Source organism: Mesoplodon mirus (assembly GCF_964341445.2).
Source record: "Mesoplodon mirus genome assembly, chromosome: 6".
Taxonomy (NCBI): Eukaryota; Metazoa; Chordata; class Mammalia; order Artiodactyla; family Ziphiidae; genus Mesoplodon; species Mesoplodon mirus.
This window is the reverse complement of record NC_138982.1, coordinates 14,737,188-14,753,840: the sequence shown is the minus strand read 5'-3', so window position 1 is coordinate 14,753,840 and position 16,653 is coordinate 14,737,188. Positions and strand designations below refer to the sequence as shown.

The 16,653-nt window shown below is 41.0% G+C and overlaps 1 protein-coding gene across 3 annotated transcripts in view; it reads right to left on the bottom strand.

Moving 5' to 3' along the window:
• Nucleotides 1-16,487, bottom strand: part of HPS3 (HPS3 biogenesis of lysosomal organelles complex 2 subunit 1) — a 39,534-nt gene extending 23,047 nt beyond the window's left edge. For all 3 annotated transcript variants that reach the window (XR_014294320.1, XM_082624202.1, XM_082624201.1), the window contains exons 1-5: nucleotides 16,140-16,487; nucleotides 5,755-6,246; nucleotides 5,017-5,188; nucleotides 4,828-4,913; nucleotides 4,217-4,409 (exon numbers count right to left, since the gene is read on the bottom strand). Coding sequence is in view for 2 of the 3 variants with exons in the window: in XM_082624202.1 (XP_082480328.1) it covers nucleotides 4,217-4,409; nucleotides 4,828-4,913; nucleotides 5,017-5,188; nucleotides 5,755-6,246; nucleotides 16,140-16,356 (1,160 nt within the window). In the remaining variant the exon portion in view is untranslated. The remainder of the gene's footprint in view (nucleotides 1-4,216; nucleotides 4,410-4,827; nucleotides 4,914-5,016; nucleotides 5,189-5,754; nucleotides 6,247-16,139) is intronic.
• Between the last annotated feature and the right edge of the window lie 166 nt (nucleotides 16,488-16,653).

The following is a 16,653-nucleotide window of genomic DNA, read 5'->3' as shown; positions in this document are numbered from 1 at the left end:
ACCCAATCCAATGGTAGAAGAGAAAATCAGAGACTGTCTGAAGGAAACTTCAGAATTACCTAGTCCAGCAGCTTGTTTTTAAAGATTAGGGCCTGCAAGGTACATGATTGGTCCAAGTCCTCTCTGGAGAATGGAGTTAAATTAGACCCCAGGTCTCCTCACTCTTTACACTCCTCTAGCTCTTTCCACAACCCCAGGCTATATCTGCACAGCAAAGCAACTCGGAGACCCCACAGTAAGTGCTTGGAGACTTACAAGTCAACCCTCCAACAGTGACATTGAAAACCATCAATGGTTAACTTAGAAACTGCTACAAAACCCACCTTGTCGTGGGTTCCCAGGAATGATTTTTAAAAACAAATCAGAGGGCTTCCCAGGTGGCGCAGTGGTTAAGAATCCGCCTGCCAATGCAGGGGACACGGGCTCGAGCCCTGGTCCGGGAAGATCCCACATGCAACTAAGCCCGTGCACCACGACTACTGAGCCCACGAGCCACAACTACGGAAGCCCGTGTGCCTAGAGCCTGTGCTCCGCAGCAAGAGAAGCCATGGCAATGAGAAGCCCACGCACCACAACGAAGAGTAGCCCCTGCTCGCCACAACTAGAGAAATCCCGTGCGCAGCAACAAAGACCCAATGTAGCCAAATAAATAAATAAAATTTTTTAAAAAATCAGAAAGTGAGAGAAGTAAAAATGAACTCTATTGAAATAAAAAAATGAAGGACTAAAGCAAATCTAACAATAACCTTAAAATAGAAGAAATACTTCTTTAACAAGAGAATCATTCTGACATTTTCACAGCTGTGAGACTTGGCACGATGTAGAGGCATCAGTCAGGACTCTCCATCTGTTTGCTGGGGCTTCCACTTTGGTCTCAGCCCACTGTCAACTGTGTCCATGACCAGAGAGCTCTAGGATGTGATCTCTGGAGTCATGACAATAGCTGGGATGGTAGCACCACCGCTTAGAAATCTGGGGTAGAGGGTGCCCTCACGAAGGAAACTGAACAGAAGGGACCTTGAGATACTGGGAACCAAAAGAAGTGCCTGCAGCAGGGCCAGAATGACAGGTCAGAGTAGCTATGACCACAAAGATGACCTTTACGTTCTAGAGATAAAAAGCCTGCATCCTCCGACTCACCTCCAGCAACATTAATCCAGCTACTAGCTATCACTGGAATACTAAGCAGCAGTATAAGAGAAGAACAAAGTGAACTGAAGTGTGTGCTGGCCTGAAAAGACGTCCAGGATACGCTGCTAAGCGAAGCAGCAAGTTGCTGAAAAGTGGACATCATACGATCCACTTCTGTAGAAAACAAACCATAGTTGTGTATGTATTCTTTTTTTTAAAAAAAAAAAGTTGGATGAATATAGACCAAGTGTTGACAAGGTTGACTCTGAGAGGGCAGACTATGGGAGGCCTTCCGAATCATGTATGTCTACAAGGATGACATTTTATTACATGATTTTATATTGTTCTTAGAGGCTTTAAAAAAATATTTTATTGCTTTTTTTTTTAGGGTATATAAACACATCACTATTCAAGAAACTTTTCAAGATAAACTTATGGATCAAGATATTTCTAAAATACGTTTCTATTGGGTAAAATAAAAAATATGTAAAAATTAGTTCAACAGGGCTTCCCGGGTGGCGCAGTGGTTGAGAGTCCGCCTGCCGATGCAGGGGACACGGGTTCGTGCCCTGGTCTGGGAAGATCCCACATGCCGCCAAGCTGCTGGGCCTGTGAGTGGCTGGGCCCAAGAGCGGCTGGGCCCGTAAGCCATGGCTGCTGAGCCTGCATGTCTGGAGCCTGTGCTCCGCAACGGGAGAGGCCACAACAGTGAGAGGCCCGCGTACCGCAAAAAAAAAAAAAAAATTAGTTCAACAATATAGGATTTTAAATATAGGGGTGGGGAATCTTTATTAAGAATCTGAATTTACATATAACAACAGCTATTCTAATGTCTAATGCTTCCATAGTCAGGTTAATGATGTCAGAGTATCTTTTGGTGCTAATATTAAGAAAAGCTTCAATAATTTCCCACCTGGAAGCAGGCAAAACCCACAGATTTTAAGTCTCTTCAAGCCCTCACTATACTATGTTTTCGGGACTCTACATTTCAAACTAGTTCATGACTTATACTTTGGGTGGAGGGGCATTTAGACGGTCCACTCAGTAAATTCTCAGTGTCCTGTACATTTATGCAATCAGATGGATAAAAGATAGTCTGTTGTATAAATATTTGGGGGTAGAAATAAATATTTTCTTCCTTCTTTCTCCCTCTAATTTTTCCTTGGTTTCTGAGAAGCTATAGTTTTCTGGATTCTTCGGCATCTTTATACAGACCCTTCTCTTTTTCCCCTCGCTTTCTAAACATGACTTTCACCAGTTTAGTTCTCCAACTACTTTTCTCTGTCTACACATTCTTGGGGTCATGATCACTACTTTGATAATGAGCTCTTTTTTGTTGGTAATAAAAATATCTGACCTTTCCTCTTTTCCCTAATCTTCAGTCCTATGTGTCCAAAAACCTATCAACATTTCCTCTTGGTATTCCCTAAGCACCTCAAACACCAATGTCTAAACCAAACTTTTCTTTCACCCCATGCCATAGCAGCCTCTATTCTTTCATAAAAGCAGGCTCAAAACTGGTGGGTTTTCTCATGTCTTCTCCATTCCCAGTATCCCACTAGACATCAAGTCTTGTAATTCTCTCCCATCCATGCTTCCTTCTCTTCTCACTGCTACTGCCCTGCCCAAATGCGACCCCTCATTATCCTTACTGAGCCATCCCAATAGCTCATTATCTATGTTCAAACCATCCTCCGCAGTGGCCACCACTCATTTTCCTAAAGCAATGCTCTATTCACATCCCTTTCTTTGGTCAAAATCTCAAAAAATTCCTTAATTTCCAAAGCCCTGAGCTCTCTCTCCAGCACTGTTTTCCCCATTTCTCTATGCTTCAGCTCCTTTACATTTAAAGGACATAACTATACAACACTTTGGAAATTAAAAAGACTAGCTACCTCCACACTGTTCGTTTAAGGAACACACAATAGCATTTCTCCCTACACCAGGGAGTGAGAAGACAGGGGAGTACCCCCGCTAGGAGTGGGTGTCAGAATCTCCAGGTGGGTCCTGTGCTGTGTGAAATACACTCCAGCACCTGCTGGAGATTCTGATATTACCACTCAGTTGAAAAAAAAAATCACTGTCCTATGCAATTAATTATTGGACACTCCTGCAAACCTGGACATAGCTTTGTTTATACCTTTCCCTCTATCTAGAATGTCTTTCTCTTCCAATCTCTACCTGTCAAATTCTAACTAGCTTTCGGGCTTCACTTCAAACACAAAAACCTTACCTGTGTGACTCAGCTAGAAGTAATTTCCCTCCTCCCACAGCCTACGCTCTTTTCACGAAGTCTTAAGACATTTTTCATTAATCTCCTAGTGTTTGTGTCCCTTGTGTCTGGCCCTCTCTTATGTTGTTGCTTCAGAAAGCAGATGGTGTGCCTTATTCACAGGTGGTTGGCCAGAGGGCTTAATGCAGTGCCTTGACTATAATCTAAACTGAAAAAACAGGAAATAAAACCATAAGCATCACTTACTGCTGAGATAAAAGGAAATGACATTAAAACCCTGCTCAGGAAGCCAGTTTACATGCCAGATTACTAGGGTGAGGCAACTCAGAAGACATCCACCACAGTTAGCCACATGACCTTGACCACCCCCAACCTCTGGATTCTTTCCCCATCTACACTACTCAGAGGGTAGAATCAGGTAGTCTTTCTGGCCTCTTGACAGTCCTACACCGTTATCAATTAACTCAACTCATACGGAAAAGATAGGACAGCAGTGAAAAAAAATTAGGAAATCTAAAACAAAGTCTAAAGAGATGCCCTGACTGGCCCCACTGACTTTTCATTAGAATTCCCTATGAAAATCTTCCCTCATGAAGAACTTTATACTTCCTTAGAAAGATCCCCATCCAGTCTAAGAAAATAAAACAAAGGCAAAACCGGAATCTACATCTCTGACATTGAAAAGGCAGGTATGGGCCATTAAAAAAAGAACAAAAAAACCTCCAGATGTATATAATTAATTTACTGTGCTATACACTGGTGCACATAATTCTCATTCAAGGATTCAGAAAGCACCTCAAGAATTTACAGAGAAATAAGAGACTCAAAAGCCAGCAAGTGACTGGAACATACCTTGTGATGACATGCAAAAATTGTGGTGTAAGCACTGCCTGCTGAGACTTCTCAGGATACTGGTAGACTGACATTAATTCAACAGATTTGACAACCATGTACAGATAGCCCACATGAGGTAATGAGAAAAAACAAAAGAGGCTCAGCAACTCTTTTTCCTGAGATGAATTTTTTCTCTCAGAAGTAAGAGACCCTGCATGAAAAAAACAAACAAAAAACAAACCAACCATGAAACCAGTAAATAAAGGGAACCAATATTTTGACTTTTCTATGCAAAAAAGTCTATAAATGGAGAACCAAAGAGTTGCTTAGGGGAGGTTGCTCTTTATATAAGAATGCCAGTAAAAAAAGAAAAAGGAGGGCTTCCGTGGTGGCGCAGTGGCTGAGGGTCTGTCTGCCAACGCAGGGGACACGGGTTCGTGCCCCAGTCCGGGAAGATCCCACATGCCGCGGAGCGGCTTCCCTTTCTAGCACGCACTGTTATTTGCTAAGGAATCTGCCCAAGGCCACAGGGAGCCTCAGTAGAAGAACCTAATCTATTTCTCACACCAGGCTGCCCTCCCATCAGAGGGCCTTTTCACCTCATTGCACTGCAGCACTGTCATACCTACCTGTTTGGTAAATGGGTAGCAGCTGAAGTGAATGCAACTTGATGTCATCCGACAAGACACAGGATGAGATATCAGGAGCAAAACGCCTGTGAGTTTAAAGAGAGAGAGAGGGGGGAGAGATCTAATTTCCATGTACTTTAAGTAGGTAAATATATATTAAATGCTGGTGAATAAAAAGCTTTCTAATACCTATAGAGCAGGTGCTGAACGTGGAAATATTTTATTTTTTCATCAGCTAATCCTGTTGACTCCAGTGTAACAGATATTCCAGACTGTTTGCTTTTTTCACCAAGAAGTTCCATGGGCTTTTGGCAGATAACAAAATCATCTGACTCAAGCTGCAAAGTTTCATTACTGATGTCTTAAAAAATAAAATGGAAGAAAATTATTTAATAAGTCCAAGGACCCCTCCAATGCAAATTAGATTTCACAATATCCTCCCACCAATTAAACAGACACAGTAATAATTTATGCACACACATCTCACGTATTTATAAAGCACTATGATTTTGAAAAGTCTCAGCACTTGCTCATTTATCCCTCACAACTGATAAAGTACAATGGGATATTATCATCATCCCCATTTTACACACGAGGAAATTGAAACTCAGAGATGGTATTCCTAACCCAAGGTCATTCAGCTAGTAAATATGAGGACTGGGACCAGAAACTTCTCATCCAGCAGCAGCTGTTTCATTATTTCTCATGACAAATATATGTTGAAATATATTTATGTGCTACAGGATAAGATATGGGCAGCCAGATCATAAATCCAAATCCCACGTATTAGGAACAACTACATCATAAATAATGTGGCTTGTAATATACATACTAGTGGCTTGTAATACTACATACTTTCAGAGATTGCCAGAAATAAGGGTTTTCTCTGCACCCAAAACAAGAAAGTAAGCTAAATTCATTATTTACCTTCTGACAGTTTCACTGGATTGTTGGTCTTACGTGGATGGTGGTTAACACTCTCTCCATTTTTGGGGTCTGACTCCAGTTTTAGGATTAAAACTTCTAAATCTGACATGACAGCGACATATCCAATACAAAAAGAAATTTCAACAGGGGTGATATTATCTATATGGATAATTAAAGAACGTTCAAAGTCCAATATTGAGAATTCTTCATTAATGATCTGATACTTCAAACTAAATAAAACTAACTTATTTGTGCAGCCAACAAGAAGGTCTCCTTTCACAGGGCAACAGGAAATGCACAGGGGGGCCTCAGAAAGCGGCATTTCCACAATAGACATCTGGTCTCTGAAGGTTTCACTGAAGGGTGGCTCCACGTCATGTCCGACCATTCGGATACACACTCGGGAGTTTTCAGTCCTTTTACTTCTCCAGTTCACATAAGCACGTAGAAACGTAGCTTTGTTTTTCTCTTCAATTGCTACCAAATAGTCTCCTGAGAAAGAAATGAGATTATACTTAGAATTTGTAATTAGAAACCACCACTTACCTTGCACCATGAAAAGGAACTATAACTGAATCTAATGTGAATGTTTGAATTAAAGACTGACTAGAATGAAACTCTAAGTAACAGGATCTTAGGTGTATTTTTAACTAATAGACATTTAGATTCTGCAATACAATTTCCCCCCATTTTAATGTCTTAAGATAATCCATTAATTATTCATGAAGCTTACAGAGAAATTCTACGATTTATTCCTATGATAGCTCTAAGTGTTATTGTACCTCTGAATCTACAGCTCTAACAAAGTTCTCCTGACATAAAGAGTTTGGTATTAGTGTGATGTTAAAATTAGGTATAAATTCAGGAACTCTGAAGAGGTTAGCAGAAATTATACTACAACCCTTCCCCTTCCCAAAAAAGTCGTATCTTGGGGCTTCCCTGGTGGCGCAGTGGTTGAGAGTCCACCTGCCGATGTAGAGGACATGGGTTCGTGCCCCGGTCCAGGAAGATCACACATGCCATGGAGCGGCTGGGTCCGTGAGCCATGGCCGCTGAGCCTGCGCGTCCGGAGCCTGCGCTCCGCAACGGGAGAGGCCACAGTAGTGAGAGGCCCGTGCACCGCAAAAAAAAAAAAAAAAAAAAAAAAAAAAAAAAAGTCATATCTTCATGTCAACTCTGAGAAATAGGATAAAGCCACACACATTAAATAAAATTTCAATCCAAGTTAATTTTCCCTAAATTGTTGATTTTCTTAGACTTCTTTAAATTACAAAGTAATTTTGGAATTACTCTTTGTTGTGAGAAGTCAAAGTGATAAAGAGGTGCAAAATGAAAAGCATAATGATCTCTCCCCGGCAGTCCGATCCATGAGGAGACAATGTTAACACACACAGCCTAAACCCATGTCCTTCTAAACCTTTCTTTCATATAAACCTAGATCATAGAGTGGTAGTTTGTCATTTTTGTTTTTGTTTTTACCAAAATGGAATCACACTAAATATATTTAACAATCTTCAACTTTAAAAAATTACCAATGTATTACCAGAAGATTACCAAATATCTTTCCCTCCAGGTTAGATACATGGATATCTAACATCCTTTTCAATATCTGCAAAATATCCTGTATGTACATGTGCCATAAATTATTCAACAATTCCCCTACTGAGATACTACATTCAAGTATTTCCAGGTTTTTTTTGCTACTATACTTTATACTGTAATAAATAGGCCTATACCTATATATTTATTTAGTGGGGGAGGGGGTAAGTTTCAACGGCACAGATGTTCAAAAGTAAGACTATCAGGTCAAAGGGCAGGTACATTTTAAATTTTAACACATATTGCCAGATTACAATCACAATTATGTAATAGAGATTCATGTTGTCACCAGCGCTGTTTAAGCAGGCCTATTTCCCCACATCTTCACTAGAACTGACTCCATGTGATGGGGGAAACATGGACTCTAATGGTTATTCTAATTTATATTTTCCAGACCACTTATAAAGCTGGCCATCTTATCCTATGTTTATTTAGCCATGTATAATTTCCCTTCTGCAAGTTATCTACTATTTTATTAGGTTGATTTTTCTTATCGAGGAAGAGTAGCTCTCTGGGTAAAAGTGATAATTAATCCTTCATTGGCCATGAATAGCAAATCATTTCTGGTAGTCTATAGTTTGACTTTTGACTTTGTTATGGTTTGACTTTGTATGGCATCTTTTACAGTATGTAACCAGCTATGTATCTTTTCCTTCTTGGCTTCTGTGTTTCCTAACTTGCTTAAACAGTCTCTTATGTCCTCCAATTATATAAATGCACACTTACATATTCTATTTTAGTGGTTTTTTAATTTAATTAAAAAAATTTTTTTTTGGCTGCATTGGGTCTTCGTTGCTGCGTGAGGGCTTTCTCTAGTTGCAGCGAGCGGGGGCTACTCTTCATTGCAGTGCACAGGCTTCTCACTGCAGTAGCTTCTCTTGTTGCAGAGCACAGGCTCTAGGCGTGCAAGCTTCAGTAGTTGCGGCACGCAGGCTCAGTAGTTGTGGCTCACGGGCTCTAGAGCACAGGCTCAGTAGCTGTGGCACATGGGCTTGGTTGCTCCACAGCATGTGGGATCTTCCTGGAGCAGGGATCGAACCCGTGTCCCCTGCATTGGAGGGCGGATTCTTAACCCTGTGCCACCAGGGAAGTCCTCATGTAAATTTTTAATCTTTAGAACTTTGTGGGTCAGAGGGGATAAGTCAGTGTTACTCTAAACAGAGAACTTACTATATGCTAAACGTTATGAGGTAAACAAGCCCTATTCCAATGAATTGAAACTGAAATGCTGCCGTTAGTACACGAACTTCTCATATACAGACGCAGCAAGCAAGCAGGGGCAGCCCCTTTCTGCAGACACCAAGGGGGCTGGCCAAGCCCCTCCTCCTCCAGAATGAACCAGCTTTCAACAGAAGCAAACCTTCTCCTGTGCTGGTTCCTTTGATGCCACAGAGGTGGAGGCTGCACCTGTTCTCTCCCCGGAGATCTTGGTGGAATGCCTACATATACCCTGCAGGCCCCATACATTTGCTCACTCTGTTCCAGAGAAGCAGTCTGATGGAGTTGGGGGCAACAGATGCCTTGTAGCCTCCATCTTCCTTGAATTCCCTCAGTAAATACATTAAACAAAAATTTTTATTGTGGTAAAGTATACATAAAACTTACCATTTTCACCATGTTTAAGTGTACAGTTCAACAACATTAAGTACATTCACACTGTTATACAGCCATTACCACCATCTCCAAAACTTTTTCATCTTCCCCAAAACTCTGAATCCATTAAACAATAACTCCCCATTCCTACCCTCTGTACATGGCTTTTATTACTTACATAATACAGTACAGCACCAATGCTGAACAGCATGATTATGTGCAATACATAAATATGAACTATTTGTACACATCTGCAGATCTAACTCAGAACTAAGGCACATAACATTGAAAGCAAAACTAAGCGCGTTAAGAATAAAAGTGAGGGGGAGGGAGTCAAGATGGCCGACTAGGAGGACGAGGAATTTGCATCTCTGCATGACCAAGGCACCTACCAGGCACCGGTGGGGGATCATGGACACCTAAGGGGACAGGAGGAACCACCAGTGACTGGGTCCTGAGCCTAGGCACCGCCCCATGCTAAAACGTCACCCCCCCACCAGCCTAGGTCCCACCCCACCCTAAGCCCCACCTTTGCCTAAGTTCCACTCCTGCCTAAACTCTGCCCCCATAGCCAAGGCTTCTTTTTTCTTCTTTCCTCTTTTACATTGGAGTTCTGTTTTACCTTGCTGATTCATTAGCGTTGATTCATTTATATTTTTATTTTTCCTAATAAATCTTTTATTTTTCTCATTTTATTTTATTCTTTATACTTTGTTATTGCTCTCTCCTTTTGGCTTGTTCCCCCCCCACACCTTTTTTTCTTTTTTCTGTTGCAGTTTTATTTTACCTTGTTGCAGTTGTTTCAATTATATTTTTATTTTTCCTAATCTAGTTTTTATCTTCCTAATTTTATTTTGTTTTTATTCTTTGATATTGTACTGCTCCTTTTTTTCTTTTCTTTTCTTTTTTTTTTTTTTTTTTTTTTTGCCACAACACAAAGCTTGTGGGATTTGGTTCCCAGACCTGAGGTTGGGCCCAAGCTCCTGTGGTGGGAGCTCCGAGTCCGAAACACTGGGCTAACAGAAAACCTCAGACCCCAGGGAATATCAGTCAGAGTGAGGCCTCCCAGAGGTCCTAATCTCAGCACCAAGACCCAGCTCTGTCCAACTCCCTGCAAACTCTAGTGCTGGACGCTTCAGGCCAAACAACCAGTAAAACAGGAATACAGCCCCACCCATCAAAAAAAAAAAAATGAAATGACAAAAAAATATGTTACAGACGAAAGAGCAAGGTAAAAACCTATAAGACCAAATAAATGAAGATGAAATAGGCAACCTACCTGAAAAACAATTCACAGTAGTGATAGTAAAGATGATCCAAAATCTCAAAAGCAGAATGGAGAAAACAGAAGAAACATTTAACAAGGATCTAGAAGAACTAAAGAGCAAATAAACAGTGATGAACAACACAATAACTGAAATTAAAAATACTCTAAAAGGAATCAATAGCAGAATAACTGAGGCAGAAGAATGTATAAGTGAGCTGGACGATAAAATGTTAGAAATAACTGCCAAGGAGCAGAATAAAGAAAAAATAATGAAAAGAATTGAGGACAGTCTCAGAGACCTCTAGGACAACATTAAACACAGCAACATTCAATTACAGGGGTCCCAGAAGAGGAAGAGAAAAAGAAAGCAACTGAGAAAATATTTGAAGAGCTTATAGTTGAAAACTTCCCTAACATGGGAAAGGAAATAGCCACCCAAGTCCAGGAAGCACAGAGAGTCCCATACAGAATAAACCCAAAGAGAAACACGCCGAGACACATATTAATCAAACTATCAAAAATTAAATACAAAGAAAAAATATTAAAAGCAGCAAGGGAAAAACAACAAATAACATACAAGGGAATCCCCATAAGGTTAACAGCTGATCTTTCAGCAGAAACTCTGCAAGCCAGAAGGGAGTGGCAGGACGTACTTAAAGTGCTGAAAGGGAAAAACCTAAAACCAAGATTACTCTATGCAGCAAGGATCTCATTCAGATTCCACTGGGAAATTAAAACCTTTACAGACAAGCAAAAGCTAAGAGAATTCAGCACCACCAAACCAGCTTTACAACAAATGCTAAAGGAACTTCTCTAGGTAAGAAACACAAGACAAGGAAAAGACCTACAAAAACAAACCCAAAATAATTAAGAAAGTGGTAATAGGAACAAACATATCAATAACTACCTTAAATGCAAATGGATTAAATGCTCCAACCAAAAGACACAGACTGGCTGAATGGATACAAAAACAAGACCCATATATATGCTGTCTGCAAGAGACCCACTTCAGACCTAGGGACACATACAGACTGAAAGTGAGGGGATGGAAAATGATATTCCATGCAAATGGAAATCAAAAGAAAGCTGGAGTAGCAATTCTCTTATTAGACAAAATAGACTTTAAAATAAAGTCTTGTAATAAATTATAAGAGACAAAGAAGGACACTATATAATGATCAAGGGATCAATCCAAGAAGAAGATATAACAATGGTAAATATTTATGCACACACAATAGAAGCACCTCAATACATAAGGCAAATGTTAACAGCCATAAGAGGGGAAATCAACAGTAACACAATAATAGTATGGGACTTTAACACCCCACTTTCACCAATGGACAGATCATCCAAAATGAAAATAAATAAGGAAACACAAGCTTTAAGTGATACATTAAAGAAGATGGACTTAACTGATATTTATAGAATATCCATCCAAAAACAACAGAATACACTTTCTTCTCAAGGGTTCATGGAAAATTCTCCAGTACAGACCATATTGTGGGTCACAAATGAAGCCTTGGTAAATTTAAGAAAATTGAAATCGTATCAAGTATCTTTTCCGACCACAACGCTAAGAGACTAGATATCAATTACAGGAAAAAAATCTGTAAAAAATACAAATACGTGGAGGCTGAACAATACGCTACTAAATAACCAAGAAATCACTGAAGAAATCAAAGAGGAAATCAAAAAATACCGAGAAACAAATAACAATGAAAACACGATGACCCAAAACCAATGGGATGCAGCAAAAGCAGTTCTAAGAGGGAAGTTTATAGTAACACAATCCTACCTCAAGAATCAAGAAAAATCTTAAATCAACAACCTAACCTTACACCTAAAGCAATTAGAGAAAGAAGAACAAAAAAACCCCGAAGGTAGCAGAAGGAAAGAAATCATAAAGATCAGATCAGAAATACATGAAAAAGAAATGAAGACAGCAATAGCAAAAATCAATAAAACTAAAAGTTGGTTCTTTGGGAAGATAAACAAAATTGATAAACCATTAGCCAGACTCATCAAGAAAAAAAGGGAGAAGACTCAAATCAACAAAATTACAAATGAAAAAGGAGAAGTAACAACTGACACTGCAGAAATACAAAGGATCATGAGAGATTACTACAAGCAACTATATACCAATAAAATGGACAACCTGGAAGAAATGGACAAATTCTTGGAAAAGTACAACCTTCTGAGACTGAACCAGGAAGAAACAGAAAATATAAACAGACCAATCACAAGCACCGAAATTGAAACTGTGATTAAAAATCTTCCAACACACAAAAGCCCATGACCAGATGGCTTCACAGGCAAATTCTATCAAACATTTAGAGAAGAGCTAACACCTATCCTTCTCAAACTCTTGCAAAATATAGCAGAGGGAGGAACACTCCCAAACTCATTCTACAAGGCCACCATCACCCTGATACCAAAACCAGACAAGGATGTCACAAAGAAAGGAAACTACAGGCCAATATCACTGATGAACATAGATGCAAAAATCCTCAACAAAATACTAGCAAACAGAATCCAACAACACATTAAAAGGATCATACACCATGATCAAGTAGGGTTTATCCCAGGAATGCAAGGATTCTTCAGTATACACAAATCAATCAATGTGATATACCATATTAACAAATTGAAGGAGAAAAACCATATGATCATCTCAATAGATGCAGAAAAAGCTTTAGACAAAATTCAGCACCCATTTATGACAAAAACTCTCCAGAAAGTGGGCACAGAGGGAACCAACTGTTTCATATATAATTCGAAAACTATAGATAGTGCCTATGCTGTCTTATATTAATATGTTTTCAAATTAATAACTTGTCTTACAAATGGTGAACTAGAACTTGTTGTGTCTACCTGGTAAGCCTTTTGAACAGAGCTTTAGAGTTCTCTCAGTTAATCCTCACAACTCTTCAAGACATTATCCCCTTCTCCATTTTATAGATGAGGAATCTGAGACTCAGATAAGCCGAGTAACCTGCCTAAGGCAACACAGCCAACAAACAGACGGCACTGGGGTTAAACCTCAATCTGGTTAACTCAAAAGCCAATGTTCATTTCACGCTGTCTCTCAAAATGTTCCAAAGGAGATATAAGTCTAGAGGATTCTGTGGAGGTTATAGCCCTTTATAAGAGAAAGGAATTAAACTTTTTAAGGTATTATGTACCCAGGGCTTTATTTTACTTATTTTACAACAGGCTGTCTTCATTAAGTAAATTAAAAAATCATTCTTATATTTATCCTTAAGCTGAGAGTCATTGATTTTTTAAAAAAATAAGTAAACTTTTCCTTTTATGCAGCAAGATCATAAACCTGGTTACCACTAATACCAGATTAAGGAAAAGGCTGCACTCCTATGACAAAATGGATATCAGAAGGCAGAAATAACATACAACGTATGAAAATATGTTTTATGATTTTAAAAAAGTTGAGGGAGAGTAGGGCTTGGGGGGGAGATAATAGACATTCTAGGGCTCTTTAATGTACTTGTGCTAAAGGACAGGCATTGAGGGCCACAAGGTCTTGTCCCCTCTGCCTCACCACCTCCAGACACCCCATAAGCAAGTGTCCAGCACCAGAGCTCCCCACACAGCACTCAACCCTGGCCACCAGGTCTTTCTCCCTCGAAAGCGAGTTCTCGCATCTCCTCTTCCTCCCTTCGCACACAAAATCTATATTAAATTTCCATTACTGATGATGATATTTAGGGCCCATCCTTCAAAATTTCGACCTACATTCTAATACCCCCAAACTTTATGAAAGGAGACTGGCATCCTGCTAATTAGAAATGGAAAAAAAATTTGAAAATGTTTTCCGTTTGGATAAGAGACCTGCAAAGCATTTACAGTAAATATAAATCCCTGATCTAAGATTCACTTTGTTTTTGACAGGGTAGCGGGTGGAGGAGACCCTGGGCTTAGAGCAAGAATCCCCATGTCCATGTTACTATGAGTGGAAGGACAGAGACGAAAAAGAAAAAGCTGAAAAGTGTAAGACGAGTTACCTGGATATCAGCATAGCTAGCTGTCCACTACCTGTGGATTGATAGAAGCTATACCCAGGCATTAAGTTCAAGCTGAAAGTTACCCTTGAGCTATCTGACTCATGCTAATGCCATACCACAGGACTCCTGAAGTTTCTTAAGACAGCCAACTGAATTACAAAAATATCTTTGTTTTTCAAGGCTTCAGTACCATACTACTCACTGCCTACAGCAGCCAGTAAGGCTCTAGGTCAGTGATTCTCAATCCTGACTAAACACCAGACTCACCCAATGCTGGGCCACACCCCAGGAAACACACTGTTTCTCTAAGGTTGTGGTTCAGGAATTGGGTTTTTTAAAGCTCCCCCAGGTGATTCTTATACACAAGTTGTGGCATCAAAGGATTCCCCAGAATCACCACTACTGACAGGCAAGAAAGCTAGAGGTTTACATAATGCCTGCCACATCCAATTCTAGATTAAATGTCCATTTGGAAGACAAATGGTACAAATCATGTAAACAGTGTCTGTCTGTCTCTCCCTCACCAGCAGACACACACATACTAATGTTGAAACTGGTGAGTTTGCCACTCAGCAGAGCTCTTGAAGGTGAGAACTCCTAGGTCTAAAAAGGAGGTGGGATGGGGAAAACTACTAATATTGTGAAATGATTAGGAGAATAATATCATAAAAATATCAAAATCAGAATCTTCTGCTGAAAGAGAACTTACAGATCTAATAAGTGGTTTTCAAACTGGTCTGTGGGCCTGCAGGCCCCTATTGATGCCTTCACTAATCAAAAAGAAAAAATAATAACAGTATAGTAAGTTGCCCATAAAGAAAGACATCCAATGTTTGGAGGTAAGTGTTTCTCCTATTATCAGTATAAATAGCGATGACGGTAAACAGTAGGGCTTTTCATTTTTTTTAATATATATCTTGACAAAATGAACAGTCAGATACTGTGTATGGTAGCCCCACAATTCTTTGCTGATCCACAAAATTCCAATGTCTGGAAATCACTGATCTAGCATTCAAATTACTTCTTTTTTTTTTTTTTAAACAGAAACTGAGACCCAGAAGTTTCTATAAACTCACACCTAATCAGTTGCGGACAGAGTAGCGATTAGGCAGAGATCTCCAGTCCTCCAGGTTCATGCTCTCCACTTTATTAGTAAAGTACCTCAGCCAAAGTCTTTTCCACCCTAAATACTGCAATTTACACCTTTACCCCTCTTGAAAAGCAGGATTCAAATTTTAAGTGTGTTATCAGGCAGTTAAAAGAATCCTATGGTGAATTTTTCTGTAATCTGAAGTACCTATTTTTAAATGTTGGATTTTTCTAAAATAGGGATACACCCACACAGTAACCCCTTGGCACTGCTTCACGTTTCTGGTGGAAAAAGAGTAGTGGATGCTGTTACCCTGTTTGGGGAAAAAGGGGTCTAAGACCTGAGTTCTATTTATACAGATTTAAAAATCAGCATTTAATGTGAGCTTTCAAAAATCGACAAGAAGTAGATAAAGGACTGGCCATGAGTTGGCATAACTGTTGAAGATGGGAGTAACTGGGGTTCAGGATACTATTCTCCCTACTTTTGTGTGTACTTGTTTTCTATACTAAAAGAAGTTTATTTGGTGTGAAGTGTCTGGGTTGAGTGGAATCCAGCCACCCAACCAAGGGACTTCCCGGCGAGGACGCCAGAGAAGCAGGAACAATCAGCGTCCCCCGCCCACCAAAGGCAGGCTCTAACCTGTGGTTGCCAGGACAACCGCACAGCGCACACCTTCCATCAGCCGCCAGACCTGGCAAGACCGTCCGGCAAGCACGAAGTACTTCCCCATCCAGAGCTATAAGCGTCGCTCGGTCCTCTAGGAAGGAGGCCCCAATCCGGGGCCCAGGAGCCCCCCGACCCCACCGCTACTCACCGGCCTCACTGTAGGCCAGGCGCAGCACCCTGCCCAGCGTGGAAAAGGCACACCTTGGCTGGCACTGCCCCTGGCCGGCGACTGCGAACGCCTCCACCTTGCAACCGGCCGCCACGAACAGCGCATCGCGTCCCCCGCCGCAGAAGCGCTCAGGCTCCAACTTGCAGGGCACCACCTGCTGCGACCCGAACGGGTGCAGGTTGTACAATTGCACCATCACAGCAACCTGCTGCGGGCCGCCCGACGGTGCCCGCTCCGGCCAGCCCGCCCCGCGGGGGCACCCGGAGACCCCCTCGCGGGAGGCGGAAGCTGGACCACTTCCGCGAGCGATTGAGCTGAGCGGAGTCACGTGAGTGCCAGCAGGCCCGCTAGCGGCTCGGATTCTTAAAGAGGCCGCTACCGGGCGAGGGTGGAGCCGGAGGAAAGGTCGCGCCCGCCCCGCCCGGCCGCCCCCGCGCCCTACGGGCCCTTAGTACTTTGGCCTTGGACCAGGCCACTCAGGGCTGACTACGCC